The sequence below is a fragment of the Psittacula echo genome (assembly GCF_963264785.1).
Source record: "Psittacula echo genome assembly, chromosome: 3".
Taxonomy (NCBI): Eukaryota; Metazoa; Chordata; class Aves; order Psittaciformes; family Psittacidae; genus Psittacula; species Psittacula echo.
The window spans coordinates 47,192,117-47,211,885 of NC_137736.1; the positions used below are offsets into that span (position 1 = coordinate 47,192,117).

At 41.0% G+C, this 19,769-nt stretch overlaps 1 protein-coding gene across 5 annotated transcripts in view; it reads right to left on the minus strand.

The window, feature by feature from the left end:
- Nucleotides 1-876: 876 nt before the first annotated feature.
- BEND2 (BEN domain containing 2) overlaps nt 877-19,769 on the minus strand; it is a 35,255-nt gene continuing 16,362 nt past the window's right edge. For 3 of the 5 annotated variants that reach the window (XM_080614489.1, XM_080614488.1, XM_080614486.1), the window contains 7 exons: nt 19,630-19,734; nt 17,067-17,580; nt 15,711-15,911; nt 14,636-14,757; nt 13,746-14,001; nt 12,426-12,629; nt 877-5,511 (listed from right to left, as the gene is read on the minus strand). In XM_080614489.1, coding sequence (XP_080470615.1) covers nt 5,279-5,511; nt 12,426-12,629; nt 13,746-14,001; nt 14,636-14,757; nt 15,711-15,911; nt 17,067-17,580; nt 19,630-19,734 — 1,635 coding nt within the window. In that variant the 3' untranslated portion in view covers nt 877-5,278. The remainder of the gene's footprint in view (nt 5,512-12,425; nt 12,630-13,745; nt 14,002-14,635; nt 14,758-15,710; nt 15,912-17,066; nt 17,581-19,629; nt 19,735-19,769) is intronic. The other 2 variants (XR_013956505.1, XM_080614487.1) reach the window with 2 other exon arrangements.

The following is a 19,769-nucleotide window of genomic DNA, read 5'->3' on the forward strand; positions in this document are numbered from 1 at the left end:
GGGAGGTGCTCCACTCCCCTGATCATCCTCGTGGCCCTCCGCTGGACTTGTTCCAACAGTTCCATGTCCTTTTTATGTTGAGGACACCAGAACTGCACACCATACTCCAAGTGAGGTCTCACGAGAGCAGAGTAGAGGGGCAGGATCACCTCCTTCAACCTGCTGGTCACGCTCCTCTTGATGCAGCCCAGGATACAGTTGGCTTTCTGGGCTGCGAGCGCACACTGAAGCCGGCTCATGTTCATTTTCCCGTCGACCAACACCCCCAAGTCCTTCTCCACAGGGCTGCTCTGAATCTCTGCTCTGCCCAACCTGTAGCTGTGCTACATGTTACCAGGAAACACATAGCAGACCCCAGACATGAACAGCACTAGATCAGAAAGCCATCAAGTACCAGCTGAACTATGAAACACCAACTCAAGTCCAGAAATGTCAGTCACATACTTTAAGGACAGCTATTAGGACTACAAAGATGGAGGACAGGTGGTGATTTCTCAGTGTTTCACATGAGTGATTACCTTCCAGCCCTGTTTTATTCCCCAGACAAGGACTAACAGAGAAACTGATTCCAGCGCTTGAATAATGTCTTGTCTACTAAAAATGCACCAGTTTAAAGGAGTGTCTTGAGAATTTTATTTAACTCCTGCTGTTTTGTGGAAACCTCTGTTTCAGACAGCTCACACAAAAAGCTGCAACTAACAAGTGAAGTCTAAACGGAGTTTGCTTTGGTTACCAAATCAGTTAAGGCAGTCTAAATTTGGAAATCAGAAGGTCTCCTCAAAGCCCTGGCTCTTGAAAGATCAAAAGAATCTTTTCAGATGAAACTGTACCTCAACTGTAGATTCATGGTGCAAGAAATACTTCACACACAGGTAGTCAAGGAGCTATATGCTAGTTTTATTCGTAAAATACTTTATTCCTAACAGCAAAATATTCTAATTTTATTTTATAAAAGTTAGAAAAAAAATAATACATTTGAAACAGAAACAAGAAAACTATTTCTACTTTTATTCAATTCTCTTTTCAATATGGAAGCTATAGGTATGCACCAGACTAACAGATTTCAGTGCCAGACAGGTAATTCAATAAATAGATCATTCTACCATTAAAATCTGTGAAGGACAGTGAAAAAGTATACTACTGAAAAAATATAGCATTTTTGGCTTCTTCTGAGGTCTGGAACTAGTAATATCTACACACAACAAAGTTCTTGGCATTTACAAGAATGATTGTTTAGAACAGTAACAGCAGAATTTGTTAGCAGTAAACCAGAACAATGAAATTTTGCAGTACAACATTTCAAGTAAAAAATAATTAAAAATCAGAAATTCAGCCTATTTCTTAAATCCTATAGAAGACTTCTGCAAGGAGGTTGTAGGTGACACTTAAGTTACTAATTTCATATCTGATAAGGCCATTGCATATCCTAACTTTCAATAAAAAAGCTGATCCTGTACTGTATATAATAAACGCTGCCTGTTCAGTATGAATAGAAGTTAAAGTGAGAACAAGTAACTCTGCTATTTTATCCTACTGCTAACAAAAGAACAAACCATGAAACCTTTGCCTTGGAGAGGGCAGATTTAGTTAAATCTTGTTCTGCTATGTACACAGGCGTAATTTTGGAAGCCACCACTGCATCAGCTTGCAGAGTTGAAACTGGATCCCTGCGTCAGCCTTCTAAGAAGCTTCTTTCTGTGAAAAAGCTGGACACCCAAGACAACACTTGGACACAACGCAAGTGGCAAAGCAATCTTACCTTAGCCAATACGTAGACAGTAAGAAGACTATGTGACCCATGCTGGAAAAACAAGTAACAGAAAGGCATATACCAAATACTTCCTCTTTTGTAAACAAGAAACAAACAACCAAACATCCACACAAACAAAAAACCCCAAACAACAAAGAACTCACAAAACAAAGAAAGCCATTAACTTCTCTGCAGTTACTGCTGTGCAATTTCAACTTACAAATGAAACGGAGGGGGATGTGAAACTGAATATGAGTTATTAATTTTTATTTATTTTCATGAGTTCAGCATCCAAGTAATTTTCAAAGTTTGTTTGGTTTTTTAATACATAATTCAGCACACTAACAATTATTAGTGTTGTGTGGCCAGAAAGGGCATATTCATTGCTGACAATAACTTCTTCCTCTAAGTGATAGAGGAGTGAACAAGGAGAGGCGCTTTGCTGACCTCATACTCACCTACAACAAGGGGCTGGCTGAGAACGTGGAGATCAAAAGCAGCCTTACCTCAGTGACCATGAGATGGTGGAGTTCAGGATCCTAAGGGGAGAGAGGAGAGTAAAAAGCAGGCTCACAATCCTGGACTTCAGGAGAGTGGACTTTGGTCTGCTCCAAGATCTGCTATGAAGAGTCCTACGGGATTGGGGCCCTGGACAGAAGATGGCCCAAGAAAGTTGGTCAAAATTTACAGATCACCTCCTCTAAGCTCCAGAGAGAGCCATCAAAATGAACCACAAGTCCAGCAAAAATGCCAGGAGGCCTGTGCTGAACCAGGAGCTTCTGGACAAACTCAAAGGAAGCATACAGAATGTGGAAGAAAACCCAAGTAACCCAGGAGGAATGCAGTGACATTGTCTGAGCATCCAGGAGTGAAGTTAGGAAAGCTTAAGCCCAACTGGAACTAAAAGTGGCCAGGGATGTCAAAGATAGCAAGAAGAGCTTCTGTAAATACACAGGTAACAAAAGGGCCCACTGCTGAATGACACAGGGAACCTGGTGACAAAGTACACAGAAAAGGCTGAGAAATTCAATGCAACCTTTGTCTTGCTTTTTATGAGCGAGATTGGCCCTCAAGAATCCAGAGGCCAGGGGGCAAGGCTAGAGCCATGAATATACACTGGGTGGAAGAGGATCTGGTCAGGCAATCCATAAACAAACTGGACATGTATTAAGCCCAAGAATTCTGACAGAATGAGCCCATGAGTGCTGAGGGAGCTGGCTGATGCCATTGCGAGGCCACTCTTGATTAATCTTTGATTTAATGGGACAAGTGTCCAAAGACAGGGTGAAAGTAGATGCCACTGCTGTCTTCAAGAAGGGCAAGGAGGACTCGTGGAACTACAAGCCAGTCAGCCATACCTCCATTCTTGGGAAAGCGATGGAACAGCTAGTCCTGGAAACCATTTCCAGGCAGATGAAGGACAAGAATACTACCAGGAGCAGTCACTGCATGGCTTCACCAAGGGGAAGTCACAGTTGACCAACACAATAAGCTTCTACGATAAAATGACTGGTAGATGAGAGAAGAGGCATGAATTGTCTACCTGGACTTGAGGAAAGCCGTTAACACTGTCTCCCATAAGATCCTCACATACAAGCTGTTGATGCATAGGCTGGATGAGCAGACAGTGAGGTGGACTGGAAACTGTAAAAAAGTCAGGGCCCAGAGAGTGGTAATCAGCAGCACAAAGTCCAGATGAAGGCCAGGAACTAGTGAAGTACCCCAGGGATCAATACTGGATCTGATCCTGTTTAACATCTTCATTAACAACCTCTACGATGAGGCAGAGTGTACCATGGGATGTTCTAGTGGACATTAAATTGAAAATGAGCCAGCCACATGCTCTTGCTGCAAAGGTGGCTAATGGTACCCTGAGCTGCACTAGGATGATGTTGCCAGCAGGGCTCAAGGAGGCAACCCTTCTCCTCAGCACTTGTGAGGCCACACATGGAGTGCTGGGTGCAGCTCTGGGCTCCCCAGTACAGAATTGCACAGACATACCGGAGAGAGTCCAAAGGGTTACAAAGATGATGAAGAGTCTAGAGCATCTCTCCTGTGAGGAAAGGCTGAGAGAGCTGGGACTGTTCAGTCTGGAGAAGAAACAGTTCAAGTGGGATCTCATCAATATATATAAATACCTGAGGGGAGGTTGCAAAAAGGACATATAGCCAATAGGACAGAGCCGTGCTCTTCTCAGTGGTGCCCAGTGGCAGGACCGGAAGCAATAGATATAAACCAAAACACATGAGGTTCCATCTGAACATCAGAAAACACTTTTTTTTTTACTGTGACAATGATTGAGCCCTTGCAGCAGCTGCCCCAGAAGGTTGTGGATTTTTCAGCCTTGGAGATATTCAAAAGCGGTCTGGACACTGTGCTACACAATTGGCGCTAGGTGGCCCTGATTGAGCAGGAAAAATAGATCACATGACCTCCAGACATCCCTTCCAACCTCAACCATTCTGTGACTCTGCAAATAACCACTGCACATCTTTCAAAATTTTAAGTTAACAAAGGCAGGGTGACAAGTCTTTATAACACCAGCCTACCCAGACAGCAAAGCAAACACTTTCAGCCTTGTAGACCTGAGTATTAAAAACTATGATTATGAGCTTGAGAAGGCATACCACTGATGCTGATCATCTCTGACTACATATCAACAGTACAGCATGTGTTCTCAGTTGCAACTGAAGGTCCAACTTGGAAGGCGATGGAAATTATTATTTCTCAAATTGGTATTAGGATCCAAATCCTCTAGATGAAAGTTGCAACAGATTTGCATCTTGTGGACATCCACACGAGTTGATGAGACATATACCACTGAACAGCAGACCAAGGCCCTGAAGAAGTATTTTCTTTAATTTTCATCAAGAAAAAACAGAACCAACCATCAAACTGTTTGTTCTGGATGCTTCCTCTGTGCTTTTGTAGAGCTAAATCAGAGCAAAGAAAATATTACCAACTGTAATTACATTTTTGCCTGCCGCTTTCCTTATTCTACAACAAAGACTGCTGTAGGAGGCAAAAAAGGTGAGCAACGTAACAAGCCAGCTGGATGCAGGATTTATTTTTTTTTCCTTTCTGCATTAGATATTTTGGCTTAAAATATCCAACTGTCAAAGCAAATTTCATTCCTCTCACATGAGATAATTTTACTGGTTATGAGCCTTCCTCCAAGGAGGACCAATCATTCCACATTTCTATCTGCTTCTGCTGACTTGATGCGCAGTGCATCTTTTCTAATTAGATTAATGTTTCAGAGTCAATGAATCATGAGAAGAAAAGTGCTTTTAGGAGAGAGCACATTGCAAATGCTGCAGGGAACAGTGGAAGTAATTTCTGAGGAGCACACATGCTACTTATAAAAGAATTTGCAGTTCCCAAGTCTTCTGCTAACTTTGGTCTCATGAAATAATACTATTCTGTGTGGCTGACAACTCAGTATAATAGGACAACTTGATGCAACAGGCTTCTACGTAGGGTTTATAAAACCACTAAACTAGGATTTGAGACACATATTAAAGAGCTTCAGTCCATGAGATTGATAGCGTCACTTTCAAATGGCTTCACTGAAGTGGGACTCTGTGGAGGACTCTTTGCACTTGGTGGCACGGTCAAGACTTTCCGTCGGATTCCAACTGTGGCCTTTTTATGGTCATGTCTGAGACTGCGGATTGTGCTGTTTATGGCAGCAACACATGCCTTCCAATCATATCCAGTTTCCTTTAGATCAAAAGATGGATAATTCTCTTGAAGAAAGTCTAAAAATAATCAAGTATGTAATAGTAAGTTATGAATCATTTATGGAAGTTATATACTCTTTTATTGATGTAATTAAGCCATAACAAGTCATGCTACCAAAACAGGGCAGCTAGGCATATTATAAGGCTTCAAAAGCAAAGCTAGAGAGCAGATATTCCTTCCCTCCCCTTCTTTTTTTGATTTGAAAAAGGGTAACAAAAGGTCTAAGCATAAAAGCAAATTTTGCAAAGAAGCATGTAACCATGTATGTGGGCTTGATCCCTTTAAGTGCTGAATAATTTCAGCTTCTAATGTGGTCAACCAGGGCAAAGAAATCTCAGGCTCCATTTCAAAATGATCATTATTCAGCAGGACCAATCTCTCCTTCAGAGATCTCCAACAACTATAGTCACTAAAATGAAACACAGTAATTCAACATAACACAGCTTTAGAGGAACAGTGACAGAAAAACTGCAAGAGCTTGTTCCTTACCATACTGCAACAAGATCAATAAACAGATACTTGAGTTTGGTACTAATGGGATAAATAAGGTAAGACTACAGCACCTTTGTCCCCCCTCAACAAGTAAAATGCTTTTAAAACAGATTTATTATTTTTTAATTATTGAGGAATGACTGTCTTTCTGAGCTTAGCTGAATTACACATTTTCTTCAAGCAAGCCCTTAACAGATATAAATAAGCACCAAAAGAAAATCTCAGCTATAATTTCAAATCAAATGCAATACTATTTCTACTTCTCTGATTAACATCTAGATTTATCTTAACAGAATGAAAGGTACAGCTAGTTGATATTATGCCAGTTTTGTTCTTCCATTGCTCTCTCATATACTAGCAAGTAAAAATCTAATAAAGTATCATTGTTTACAGGTGATATTTTAACTTGCAGCATGGGGCTGAAGGAAGAAAACAGACAGAAAGACTTGTGCTCTTGCAGTTTACTCTGCTCCAGTGGGGGCAAAGGGGAAAGTGAGAGCACCTTGGGTTCTTTTATTCCCAGGCTGCTCCTGTAATAAACTATGCTGACAAAGGACACACAAGCTGTTGGCTGAAGCAGCAGCTGGGCTCTCTTCCCTTCCATCCCCAGCAGTGAATTCAATAAAATGCTTGGCCTCAGAGCTACAACACATAACAGGAATTCCTTATACCAGGCTGTCCTGGGTTCAGCAGTAGCAGTCATTTTTCTCCTTCTTAGTAGCTGGTGCAGTGCTGTGGTTTTGACTTTCAGCCTCGGAACAGCGCTGATAACACCGATGTTTTTAGTTGCTGCTCGGTAATGTTTACTCTGACCAAGGACTTTGCGCGTCTCATGCTCTGCCAGGGAGGAGGGGAAGCCGGGAGGAAGCAGAGACAGGACACCTGACCCAAACTGACCAAAGAGGTATTCCATACCACAGCACATCATGCCCAGTATATAAACCCGGAAGGGCTAGATCACTGCTCAGTCAGGCTGGGTATCGGTCAGCAGGTGGTGAGCGGTTGTATTCTCTCCCCTTGTTATTTCCCTTATCATTATTATTATTGGTGGTAGCTGCAGTGATTTGTGTTATACCTTAGTTACTGGACTGCTCTTATCTCAACCCATGGGAGTTACATTCTTTTGATTCTCCTCCCCATCCCTCCGGGAGGGGGGGGAGGAAGGGAGGGGGGAAGTGAGAGAGCGGCTGAGTGGTTCTGCGTTATGGCTGGGCTTAAACCATGACACAGGCCAACAGAACCATTGTACATGGCCCACAAAACAAGTTTTTAAATTATGCCTTTTCTGTCACAGAAGTTGATCAATTGTAGGGACTACAGTAAGGCTGTGTGGGGCCCCTTCCTGCTCAGCAGGGTTACATTCAGGCCATGTTATAATGTTAAAGAAAACAGGACCAGGGGACTGCCCTCTGGCCTCACAGCCAAGTGACATGGCACGGCTGCAACCACGACACAGAGGACTTTGTCTGTCTTCTGGTCTGGAGCCTACATGGTGTTCCTGCAACCCTAAGAAACACTTGCATCTTTTGAATGCTTCTTAAGCTCAAGATGTCACAAAACAAAATATGTGTATATCTGTAAATGCTTAAAGTGGCAAAGCTTCCCAGGCTAGTGGCTGCACAGTCTGGGAAAGCCCACTCTTATGTACTGCCTTGCCATATTGGGAATGGTTTCTGGCATGCTCTATCCCTCAAGCCATACCCACATACCAACCCAGAGAGTGAGAGCCCCAGCCACATTTTATTTAGCACTACTGCTGTGCCCTCAGAGGCAATCTTGCCACACCTGCAGAGCTGTTAGGCTGCATTGTCCGGATGTTAATGACGCTTTCAACCTCTCTGTGTTCCAGACATGGAGAAGAAGCAGTTTCAAGATTTGTTAGGAGATGCATGTTGCAAAAAAGTGTGATGAATCACAGGAAACCTCAAGTCAGAAGGGACCCATAAGGATCATCTAGTTCAACTCCCTTCTCCTCACAGTGCTCCCTAAAACTAAATCCTATGACCAAGACTGCTGTCCAGACAAGCATAACTAGTCAAATATGCAACCTTACTAACTTAGTGATCACTATCCCATAGTGATACCATGAGGAAACAGGAGGAAGTAAAACCCTACATCAAGCCAGTGCTGTTGGGAAATGTTGAAAGCACTCCACTATTACACTACCTACCACCTGGGATCCAGCCCAGTAAATAACATCCCCCAAGCAAAACTTAGAGAATGCACATATTTTCTCTTTAGATTTCTCACAGAAAAAAGCTGACTTTTACAATTAAAATATGACAAGAACACATAAAATTAAAGGTGGAAAGATTTCAATATTGCATAACCAAACCTTTTCAAGTATGTTGAACTCTCTTAGGTACTGTTATAGTCACAGAGCATATGGCCACCAAAAACCTGATAATCTTTCCCCCCCACACCACTGTTTATGGTGGCCATGCTTAAATCTCTGTCAGATAATACCAAGTTTTCTTCTGTGTGATAACCCATACACCCTTTTCTACCTATAACCTACTTCACGTTCCTCCTCACTTGCTACATAACTGTTATGCTAATTCTACTTGTCACATTTCTGCTGTCTTTATCCAGCCTTGCAGGAGGGACCAAATGAGACTAACAGAAGGCGCACTCTAGGTGGGAGGGAGCATGGATCAGTGTTCCAGAAGTCTTAATGCTGAAGCCAGAACAATGCAGAAAGCAAAACATCTGCTACTACTCCAACCATAACATACTCTCCCTCTGCTTCTGGAACAGTATTTGCAATTAGGGTGAATAATACCAATTTCCTGAAGAAATCCTGGATACACGTAAGCTGAGGAAACTGTGAAACTGTCCATGTTCATACAGTGGAACAGGCTGCTACATGTTATTTTAAAAGACACACTTCAGTAAAAAATTGTTATTCAAAGAGCTCAAACTGGTCTAGTTCAAAATGCTTCCTATTCAGTTGGCAGCAGTCTGTATCCCAACTGCAGCTTCTAAACAACTAAACAATTTGCCGAGACCTTTTCTCTCTATAGAGCCTCTGAGGTGAATAGGGACAGCCAACCTCTGATCCCCAGCAAGGGCAAGGCACTTGAATCCTTTCCTTTCCTGTCAAAGTCATTCAGTCTGTGAAGGACCTCGGGAAGTCTCTACTCCAAGCTTCTGTCCAAAGTAGAGACAACTCTAAGGTCAGACCAGATTGCTCAGGGCTTTGTTCACTGAGGCATGGAAAAAGGACAGGGATGGCACAACCTCATGGAGCAATGTGCTCCAGTGCTGGACCGTCTGTCCTCATGAGGAAAAGGAGTCTGCTCATATTCAGTCTGAACCTCTCATTTCCACTTATGCCTGTGGTTTCTCACCTCCCACATTCAATGCTGCTAACAGCTTGACTCTAAGAGTCTGCTGAGAAGAGAGGCAGTGGCAGGCTGCTACTAGGTCCCTTAGAACCTTCTCTTTTCTAGACTAAGTAAACCCAGATTCCTCACTGGGCAGGTGCTCTAGTTTCATGTGCCTTCTGGTGGCCTTCCAGCTGTATCAGTATCTCTTTCTTGAACTAGATGACCCAAAATCTGACACAGTAATCCAAATGCAAACTCATAAATGCTAAACAGAGGGCAAACTTTCCCTTGATCTCCTGGTTGTGTACCTGTTAATAATGTCAAATGCAAACTTACTGTATGTTCTTCATTTTCTCCAAGGCATAAAGATGTTAAACAGGCCAGGTAAAAAAGCACTGACTATTCCCAACCACCACTACCCACAGGCCTGAGAAACCTTCATAGAATCATAGAATAGTTAGGGTTGGAAAGGACCTTAAGATCATCTAGTTCCAACCCCCCTGCCATCGGCACGGACACCTCACACTAAACAATGTCACTCAGGGCTCTGTCCAACCTGGCCTTGAACACTGCCAGGGATGGAGCATTCACAACTTCCCTGGGCAACCCATTCCAGTGCCTCACCACCCTCTCAGTAAAGAACTTCTTTCTTACATCCAATCCAAACTTCCCCTGTTTAAGTTTGAACCTGTTACCCCTTGTCCTATTACTACAGTCCCTAATGAAGAGTCTCTCCCCAGCATCCTTATAGCCCCCCTTCAGATACTGGAAGGCTGCTATGAGGTCTCCACCCAGCCTTCTCTTCTCCAGGCTGAACAGCCCCAACTTTCTCAGCCTGTCTTCATACAGGAGGTGCTCCAGTCCCCTGATCATCCTTGTGGCCCTTCTCTGCACTTGCTCCAACAGTTCCATGTCCTTTTTATGTTGAGGACACCAGAACTGCACACAATACTCCAAGTGAGGTCTCACACGAGCAGAGTAGAGGGGCAGGATCACCTCCTTCGACCTGGTCACACTCCTTTTGATGCAGCCCAGGATATGGTTGGCTTTCTGGGCTGTGAGCATATGCTGAAGCTGGCTCATGTTAAGTTCCTCATTGACCAACACCCCCAAGTACTTCTCTGCAGGGCTGCTCTGAATCTCTTCTCTGCCCAACCTGTAGCTGTGCCTGGGATGGCTTCAACCCAGGTGTAGGACCTTGCACTTCACATGGTTAAACTTCATAAGGTTGGCATCAGGCCACCTTACAAGCGTGTCGAGGTCCCTCTGGATGGCATCCCTTCCCTCCGGCGTATCAACCGAACCACACAGCTTGGTGTCATCAGCAAACTTGCTGAGGGTGCACTCAATCCCACAGCAACAAAGATGTGGAACAAGATTGGTCCCAACACCGATCCCTGAGGGACACCACTCGTTACTGGTCTCCAGCTGGACATTGAGCCATTGACTACAACTCTCTGCATGTGGCCATCCAGCCAGTTCTTTATCCACCGAGTGGTCCACCCATCAAATTGATGTCTCTCCAATTTAGAGACAGGATGTCATGCGTCACAGTGTCGAACGCTTTGCACAAGTCCAGGTAGATGACGTCAACTGCTCTACCTCTGTTCATCAGCTCCGTAGCCCCATCATAGAAGACCACCAAATTGGTCAGGCAGGATTTCCCCTCAGTGAAGTCATGGTGAAAACTAAGGTAGAGGAGACACTGAACACCTCTGCCTTATCTGACTCTGCTGTCACTAAGTTACCTGCCCCATTCAGCACCTGGCCCACATACTCCTTGCTCAGTCTTTTATGATTAATGTTGTGGTAGAAGCTGCCCTTGACATTCCTGGCAAGTATCAACTCTGGTTGAGCTTTAGCTTTACTGACACCATTCCAACACTCCCAGGCAAAGTTGCTGTCCTGATTTCAGCTGGCATAATTTTCTTCCTGTTTTCTGGTATAGTGCTGTGATTTGGATTTAGGATGAGAATAATGTTGATAACCCACTGATATCCCAAACAGATATTCCATACTACATGATGTTATCCTCAGTATATAAACTAAGGGAAAAGCTGGCTGGGGACTACTGCTCAGGAACTGGCTGGGCTTCAGTCAGCAGGGGATGAACAACTGCTCTGTGCATCATTTGTTTTGTACATTCTAATTCTTTTATCATCATTATTTTCCCTTCTGTTTCTGTCCTACTGTTTATCTCAACCCACAGATTTTAATTTCCTACACCAATACTCTCCCTTATCTCACTGCAGAGTGACACACTTGAGGTGAGCAAGAGGCTGTGTGGTGTTTTAGATACCTGCCAGGATAAACCACAACAGGTGCTAAATTCCGCTTCATAAGCTATCCTTGCTTCTAAGCTCTCTGTACTGCATTTTTTTTTCTTTTCTTTCTTTTTTTTTCTTTTTTTAACACTGGAGCTCAGTTGTGGATCCCCTGCTTAGCTAAACTTGTCCCCCATAATTCTACCAGCTCTCCTAAGTGTCAGGATAGGCTCTCTTGTGCTTGCAGAAAGCTGTCCTTAAAGGCCTGCAAACTTTCCTGAGTTTCTCTTCACCTCAGAGTTGTCTCTTACAAGCTTGCACCTACGAGTTTCCTGAATAAGCTGAAGTCTAGTCTCCTAAGTTACATGGTCTATACTCCCACTCTTTTAAACTCTACTCAGTACCTTGAGGTCTATTATTTCATAGTCTCTACAGACAATCCTGCCACTGATTATCACACCCCAACCCTTTTTGTCAAAAGGGCCATAACCTGCTGTGCATGACCTCTGGTTGGCCTACCCAGCCCCTGTATCACAAAATTATCCCAAACACCCTCCAGAATCCTCTAGGACTGCTTCCATCTCTCACTGTACTGACCTTCCAAGCAGATGCCAAGGAGACTAAAGTGTCATCATACAAACCAGATTTGTGATCCAGAGACTTCCTTGACTTGCTTTATTATAACTCCATCTACTTTCTCTCAACTTGTTCTACTGCTTACACTAATACCGGCAGAATAGTTACACAGACTTAGTTTTGAAACTGTGGTTTGTTCATAGGATACAAAATTAATCACTCCTGTTATTTTCTCAACATTATCATTTGAAAAGAGATTTTCTTACTCACCTCTGAGAGCATTAATTCTGTTGCAGTCCAGCGGGCTCATGCCACGTTCAAGATTACCATATACATTGCTTTTTACCAGCACATCTTCAGTGAACATATGACGAATTAGGTAGCGAGCTGACAACTCTGGCCGAGACTTCCCCTTAGCTACATAAATGACTGAGAAAGGCAACTGAACATTGCGCCATGGACTCCCAAGAAGTTCTAAAAACAATAGAGGGGGGGTAGAGAGATTTTACTTCTCCAATATTAACCATGCTTCAAAGTCACTGTATTACAGTAAAACTAGGGCACAAAAAGCTCTTCCCAAAACTACTGTACTTGCTTGGCAAGACCAGGGTAAAACTGAACACTACAGCTAATAGTAAAATACAACATGTTGAAGACAAATATCCAAGTAGCCAAAAAACCCTCCCTGTTTTTCAGCAACATAATGGCACTTCTGATATGCTTTCAGCAGTGCTAGCAATATAACCTGCATTATTAATGATCACTTTCTAAATTGTTTTCATCTCAAAAGAGGATGCTATTCCACTTATATAATTAAACAAAAGTTCTGCTGTTTCAATGGTGTTTAGATCCTGGAAACAGAAACTGAAAAACAGGATCTATATTTTTAACTACTTCAACCTGACCCTACTAAAAACATTTTAAAAAAAAAAATTATATAAAATGTGGATAGTAACTCATGTCTGTGGGATCAGACTAACAAATCTTGGGTCCAGGAGCAGGTCTGATAGAGCACCAAAGTGATTCTAATCAAATACATTATTTCAAAGGTCAACTAATCTCAGCTTATTTTCCTGTAAGCTATCTAGAGCATCACATGCTGTATGTGGATTTTTTTCCAATGCATTTGTATCCTGTGCATTTTTATTAAGAAAAAATAAAAAAAGTTATGAAGGCTACTTTGAGATTTCTATTGTCCTAAGCAGTCAGTTTTACAGAAACACGTGCTTTTCTTCTGAAACTGCAATACCATTCAACAGATATTCTGAGCCAGCCTACTCCATTCAGGTAGAATATCTATCAAAAAATCTCCCAAAAAAAACAAGACCCCACCACACCCAACCACAATCAGGGCAACTATGAAATAGTTCCTGAAAAAAAATTATTCAGCGAAACTCAGTATCTCACAGATGAACTTTCCAATCTTAGAGTGGATATGCCTTGTGGACATTGGTAGAGGCCAACCATTAGTTTGCTCTCATGAAAACCTATCATATGCACACCCAGTCACTGCCTTAAAAGTCCCACAGTTTAGCAAATCCCTATACTACACAATTTCACCTACAGTAGCATCTTCTGCCTCTCACTGACCATTTATAATGTAACACAAATCCAGAAGATGAACATTTCTTAGTTTACCCATAGGTTCCAAAGACTGTGATTTCTTGATCGAAGGTGCGTGGAAAGCTTCTGGAAACCCTTCCAATCCCAAATTCTGCAACATGTCACTTGTGGTCATTTTCTGAGAGTTTTGAGAATTGCCTTCACTATCTTCATTACAATTTAAATCTACACAATGAGATTTATCTGGAGCATCAGTCACTTTTTCCTTCCCTTCAGCAGTCTCCTGAAACATTACATGCGGTTAGCACATACACTGGGAGAAGCCTACCAGTTTTCTAATACTGCTCCAGTTCATTTCCCATTTAGTATAAATTAGATTCTAGATATTTATAATATAGTTGCTCCTGAATTTCAATCATGAAAACCACAGGTGAAAGAGATACTAAATATTCACAGACTTGGACAAAACTTTTTAGAAGCACATGTAAATGGGAGTTACAGGTGTTCTGGGAGTGATGTTTCAGACAATATAAAGTTGAAATGCATAGCTGGATATATCTGAAGGAAATCCTGTGAAAATGGTGCTAGCAGCTACATGTTTAAGCTTGCAATCAAATCTGACACTACTTCTGGGCAACATTTACAGTGCTTTCCTTTTAGCATCCTATGCTTACACATCTCTTAACTGAATGCTGGACACAGGAACAGGAAGATGCAGAGCAAGAGAAAGGGATATGCTTTCAGTATTCCCCATATGGAACTAGTGCTGCAGTCAGCAGGCCTATGCTGAGCAATGCAAAGTAAAAACCCAAGGAATTTCCAGTTAGAGCGCTCCTATGATGAGAAATTCCAATAATTAACTTGAGAAAGAAGCATTAATTTAGTACTTAATATAGTATCACCTTGAAACAACTTACTGGGTTTATTTTCATTTCAGAGCGTAAACAGCGGATCATAGCGTTGACATTTGTGATACAGGTTTTCCAGTCTTTTCCATGTTCGCTCAAATCATAGTTGGGAAAATTAGTTGCAAGAAATTCTGCATACAAAACAAAATTTTTTAAGCCTTGTGAAAAAAAGTGATATTTAAAAATAATCTCATTTAGAAAGAGAGAAATTTAGAAAGAAATGCTTCATGTTTACTGTTCCTTTAGAAGCTTTAGCTTGCCAGCTTCAGCTACAGAGAGATAGGAAACTCGTGTTTTGAAGCTAAGCAGCACTACAAATTTAACATGTGCAGCGATGCTTTTTTGCAGTACTGTGAATAAAGCTTTTATTACTAAGCATTTTCTGGTAGAATTAGAGGAAAGGTGTGATTTACTATACTAACTTAAAGAAACCCAAAGCACCAACAAGCCCATCCCCTACTAACAAAACATGAAAAAAATCCAGAGACAAGGTAATGCTGATGGTGCAATTACTTCACATGGCTTAAATAACCTCCCACCTTTTAAACAGGAAGAAGGAGGTGTATGGTTTCACACGTATGTGCCATGGGATTTTTGTAAAGAAAGGGCTTGACACTGGGAAAAAAAAAAAATTAAGAAATTGTCCTCCCATCTTTCCCATTTCTCAAACAACAGAAGTGAACAGAACTTAAAAGAATATTTAAGAATCACCAGTTAATGCTAATCCGAAGTATACCATGACCAAAAACTCACCACAAAATCCATGCCACACAAACACAGAATAAGTTGCAATGAAAAATTTAGAAACAGTCAGCATGACTGATGAACATGAAATACACAAAGCTAGGACAAATCAGAACTGGTTTATCCACACTGGAGAAAAATGAATATTGAGAATTACAAAGCAGGAATTTCAAAACCAAAAGACAGTGGAGTGGAGCTGGACATCCACTACTGTCTTTATCAGTTCACCAGTTACTAGATAATGATCAGCAGAAACATACGGAGAAGTACTCTTGTAAATTAGAAACTTAGTTAAGTACTGAACAAGTAAAGCTGTGTACTTCAAAAGGTAGCAGCATACCTCTCACTGCAGCAATTTTGTTTGGATCCAGTGTTCTGCGCCCTCGTGCGCTCACTCCCATAATGCTGCACAACAAGGTTTCCTTGGGGAACAAGACACGAACTAAGTAGCGTGCCGCATATTTCGGTTTAGTCTTTTGCCGAGCTTTCATCAGATAGGTGCCAGGAACTCTTACATTTCTCACTGGGTCACCAACAAATTCTTTTGTAAAACAAGAACATTTAAAGAAAAAATAATCATTAAAAACCCCATACAAGTTGTTAAAAAAGAATATCTTTTCAAACTCTCTCTTGATCTCTGCAGTATTCTGGTCAATGTTTTCTACTACACCTAACTCCATTATGTATTACTTATCTTTGCTCTTACAAAAGCAGCTTTAAACTGGAACGGTAACAAAAATACCTTTCTTATTCATGTTAACCACCAACTAACTGAAATAACACCGAAGAAGATGCATTAGACATGTAAGAGTTCAAAATATTCAGACTGGCCTATTTTACAGAATGGCATGTTTTCAAGAAAATGGCCCATGAAGAATGGCATAATCCATACATAGTACTGCTAAATCACACACTGGTTATAAATTCACAGATAGATATCTAAGTATTTCATCTACTATTCATGCAGCTCTTCAGCTGTATGAACTTATTTTTTATACCAAAAGCAACCAAAGCCTCATAGCTTAACCTTCTACATAACTTGATATTTATACTTGAGAAAGAAATGCATTAGTTGTTAAAACATGGTGCTATTTTATATGTGCTTGTTTATTATAATGCAACAATTTACAGAATTCTTCATTTTCTGTGGAATTCAGTATTCTGAAAGTGACCAAACATTGGAGGATGTGAGGATAGAAACGATTTTGCGTAAACAAAATCCTCCACAAGAAAACAGTATTTCCTTCAGACAACTCAGGCAAGTTGCTTTCTTAAAAGCAAAACATGTATACAGGCATGTGTCTCACCTTTACTGGAAATCTCTTTTGTCTTTGCAAATATACACATAGCATGCATGCATTACTTGTGACATATACACAGGTTAAAAATAGGTTACATCAAGCATATCAAGACAGAAAGAGGGCCTAGTCTTAAAAGAACCCAAAGGATGCACTGTAGCTTGTGGTAGTTTATACAACTGTATGCACACTGTAGAGATTTTGAAGTGATCCCTGGCATGTTAAATATTCCCCTGACCTTTGCTTCAAGCATTTTAAACAGTATTCCATTATAGAAATGCTTGTAAGGCAGCCAGTTCTGCTCCTTTGCTACATAACGACAGAGATTTTGTTAGGCATATTTTTTTATGCAAGCAGCAGTATTTTAGCCTTTGAGTATTTATTACAAAGGAACTCACCAAAACTAGGATTGATGGAGACTGAAGACGATGGTAGTTCATTACTAATGTTCACACTCCCAGGTGCATTTCTGTAGTTCACCACCATCACATTATTTCCCAGGCTGGCCTCAGATGGTGCTGGCATGAATGACGATGTCACTGGTGAAGATGCAACATGGACAGTACTTTCCACAACACTTGCTACAAAATTTGATTGTGCAGAAAGGTCAGGCATCCTTTTGTTTGTTGTGCATGATGAATGCAATGAATGTGCAGAAACTATAGTGGGAAGTGGTGGGCTCTGCCTGTGAACAGGCTGCTGTGATTCAAGCTGAAGACTCTGTTGAACATGTTTTATTGTTGAATTGACATGAACATGGCTGTTTTGTAAAGCAACCCTTATGACTGGGCTCTGCCTTCCCTGTCGTGGTGAAGAAAGATGGAGACTTGGTTCCCTTTCCATGGATTTTTGTACTCTTATTTTTCCTTGGGGCAGATGACTGGAACTTCTGTATGTAAATCCAACCGGTTTCTGCAAATATGATTCAGAAAACAATTAAAAGGTTATATTAGACATATCTGGTAATTCTTTTCTTTTGCAAACTAGGAAGACTATATTTTAGTAATTATCAATTGCAGTCTTCATTGTCACGAAGCTAGTACTATTATTTTTTAGCCTTCCCTTTATTTTCTTTTATTCTTGCTTGTAGTACGAACACTAAGAGTTTATGTGGTCAGCTTCAACATGTCCCAGTTTGCTTCCACCTGGGCTGTTGGTGCAATTGCTTTCTAAAAAGCCAGGGAAATATATAATGAGAAAGGCAGCTTTGTAAAGGCTCTTAAAATGAACTTTATGAAAAAAAGAACATGCAAAATAACATTTAAAATTTGTCAGCCATTGACCCAGTCTGCTGAATCCTCAAGGGATGTCTCACTGTCATGTTAGCTTCCCTTTAAACAAGAAGGGAAACAATTCACTTTCTCTCCTGGCTGCCTCTTCATTCTTTACTTGCTAGCTCAAATCATTAAACATTCAGACCTCATCTACAATGGAAGATTCAAAAGAGACTAAGACAGAGAAGGGGCTATGTTTTCCAAGGCTTGGGATACTTTTACTAAGAAACATATGCACCCTAAAGCATGTGTTCTAGTTCAAAATACAAGTCATGAAGCAGGAGCTACCAAATGTAGCTGGCAGGCATGGCTTTAGTTTTGTTGTTTCTTTTGTTTTACTTTTTTTATCTTTGTTTTGTTTGCGTTTTTTGTTTATAGAAATCTGATTATATTCCACCCTGGTAGCCATTAAAAATACGACCTAAAGAAAGGCTTGTGTGCCAGAAAGTTTGTCCATTTCTCCAACTACTGGAGTTGATCTAATAACAAACAAAACAAAAAAACCTTTTACTACCAACCTTTCCTTATTTATATCCTTAGCCCATCACACATACAAAAATGGTACAGCTATTTACAAAATAAAAAAAAAGAAACAAAAGAAACAACCTACAGCATTCCTGATGGTTTTAAAGAAGAACCTAAGAAAATGGTTGGCAGGCTCCATTTGCTTGCTTCCCCCTTACACCTTACAGAGATAAAAGGAAAGTCTTCCTCAAAAAAAACCCAGCAGTTCAGGACACTTTTAATTTGGACATTAAAGCAGCTGCCATCCCACATGATCAGAGGGGAGGGTAAGAGCACAGATGTCACAGGGTCCAAGTGTAGCTGACAAGCCCAGTTTGTTCCCCAAATCTCGTATTTTTGGATGCACGGACAGTACAAGCTTAGAGTTGTCAACAAAAATGCATTCCCAAATAAAATGTAGCACCCTATACAACATGCACAAGGGTGTCATCACTTTCACCCACCCCTAAAGCAAATGGCCGTATAGCTGTCTTGGCATCTCCTGACAGCAGAATCACCTCTGCCACATTAAAAGCTTTGCAAAATTGTTGATGAAGAAAGGCCATTATGGATTTTATGACCTTCTTCAAAAATCATCTGTTATGCTTTCTTTTAAAAGAGCATAGTTATAGGTACTGATATTCTGTCTCCTTAGTTAAGAGTGGATTGACCATATAGGAACAAAACGGAAAATGTACACTTAACATCAAATTTTCTGAAAAAAAAAAGGTGAAAAAAAAAAAAAAAAAGACACTGCTGAGATCTAAAAACTGGTCAGTCAATTGAACGAGCCTGTGTGAGTGATGCATAAACTCTCTTCTAACCACAGAAACCAACGAGAAAGTAGACCACATCTTATACAGCAACACCACCAATCTACCCAAGTTTCAGATGTAACCTACACAATTCATTTCTGTTCATTTCAATACATATAGAATTTTATGGCATCCTGAATTTGATGGGTGCCACTCAGTGACCACTAGGTCAATAACAACACAGGAGACTGAAGCTGGCGTACAGTAAGAAATCTAGAATAATTTAACTGAAATGGATTTTAAGTCTACTACTTTGCTATTAATTTTAATCTTAGTGAGAGGATTTTTTTATTTATTTTTTTTAATAAGCATTAGAGGAAGTGAGAGAATGAAAGTACAAAAAAAGGCCTTAGGTTTTTAATACTCACAGGTTTGAGCAACAGCGGCTTTACACGAGTATGCTGCATTTCTGAGACCTCACGATGAAGCAGGTCAAATTTTTTATCCAAGTTCTGAATTGCATCATACATGGCCTGACAACACACACAAGAGTTAGGACAGTATCATT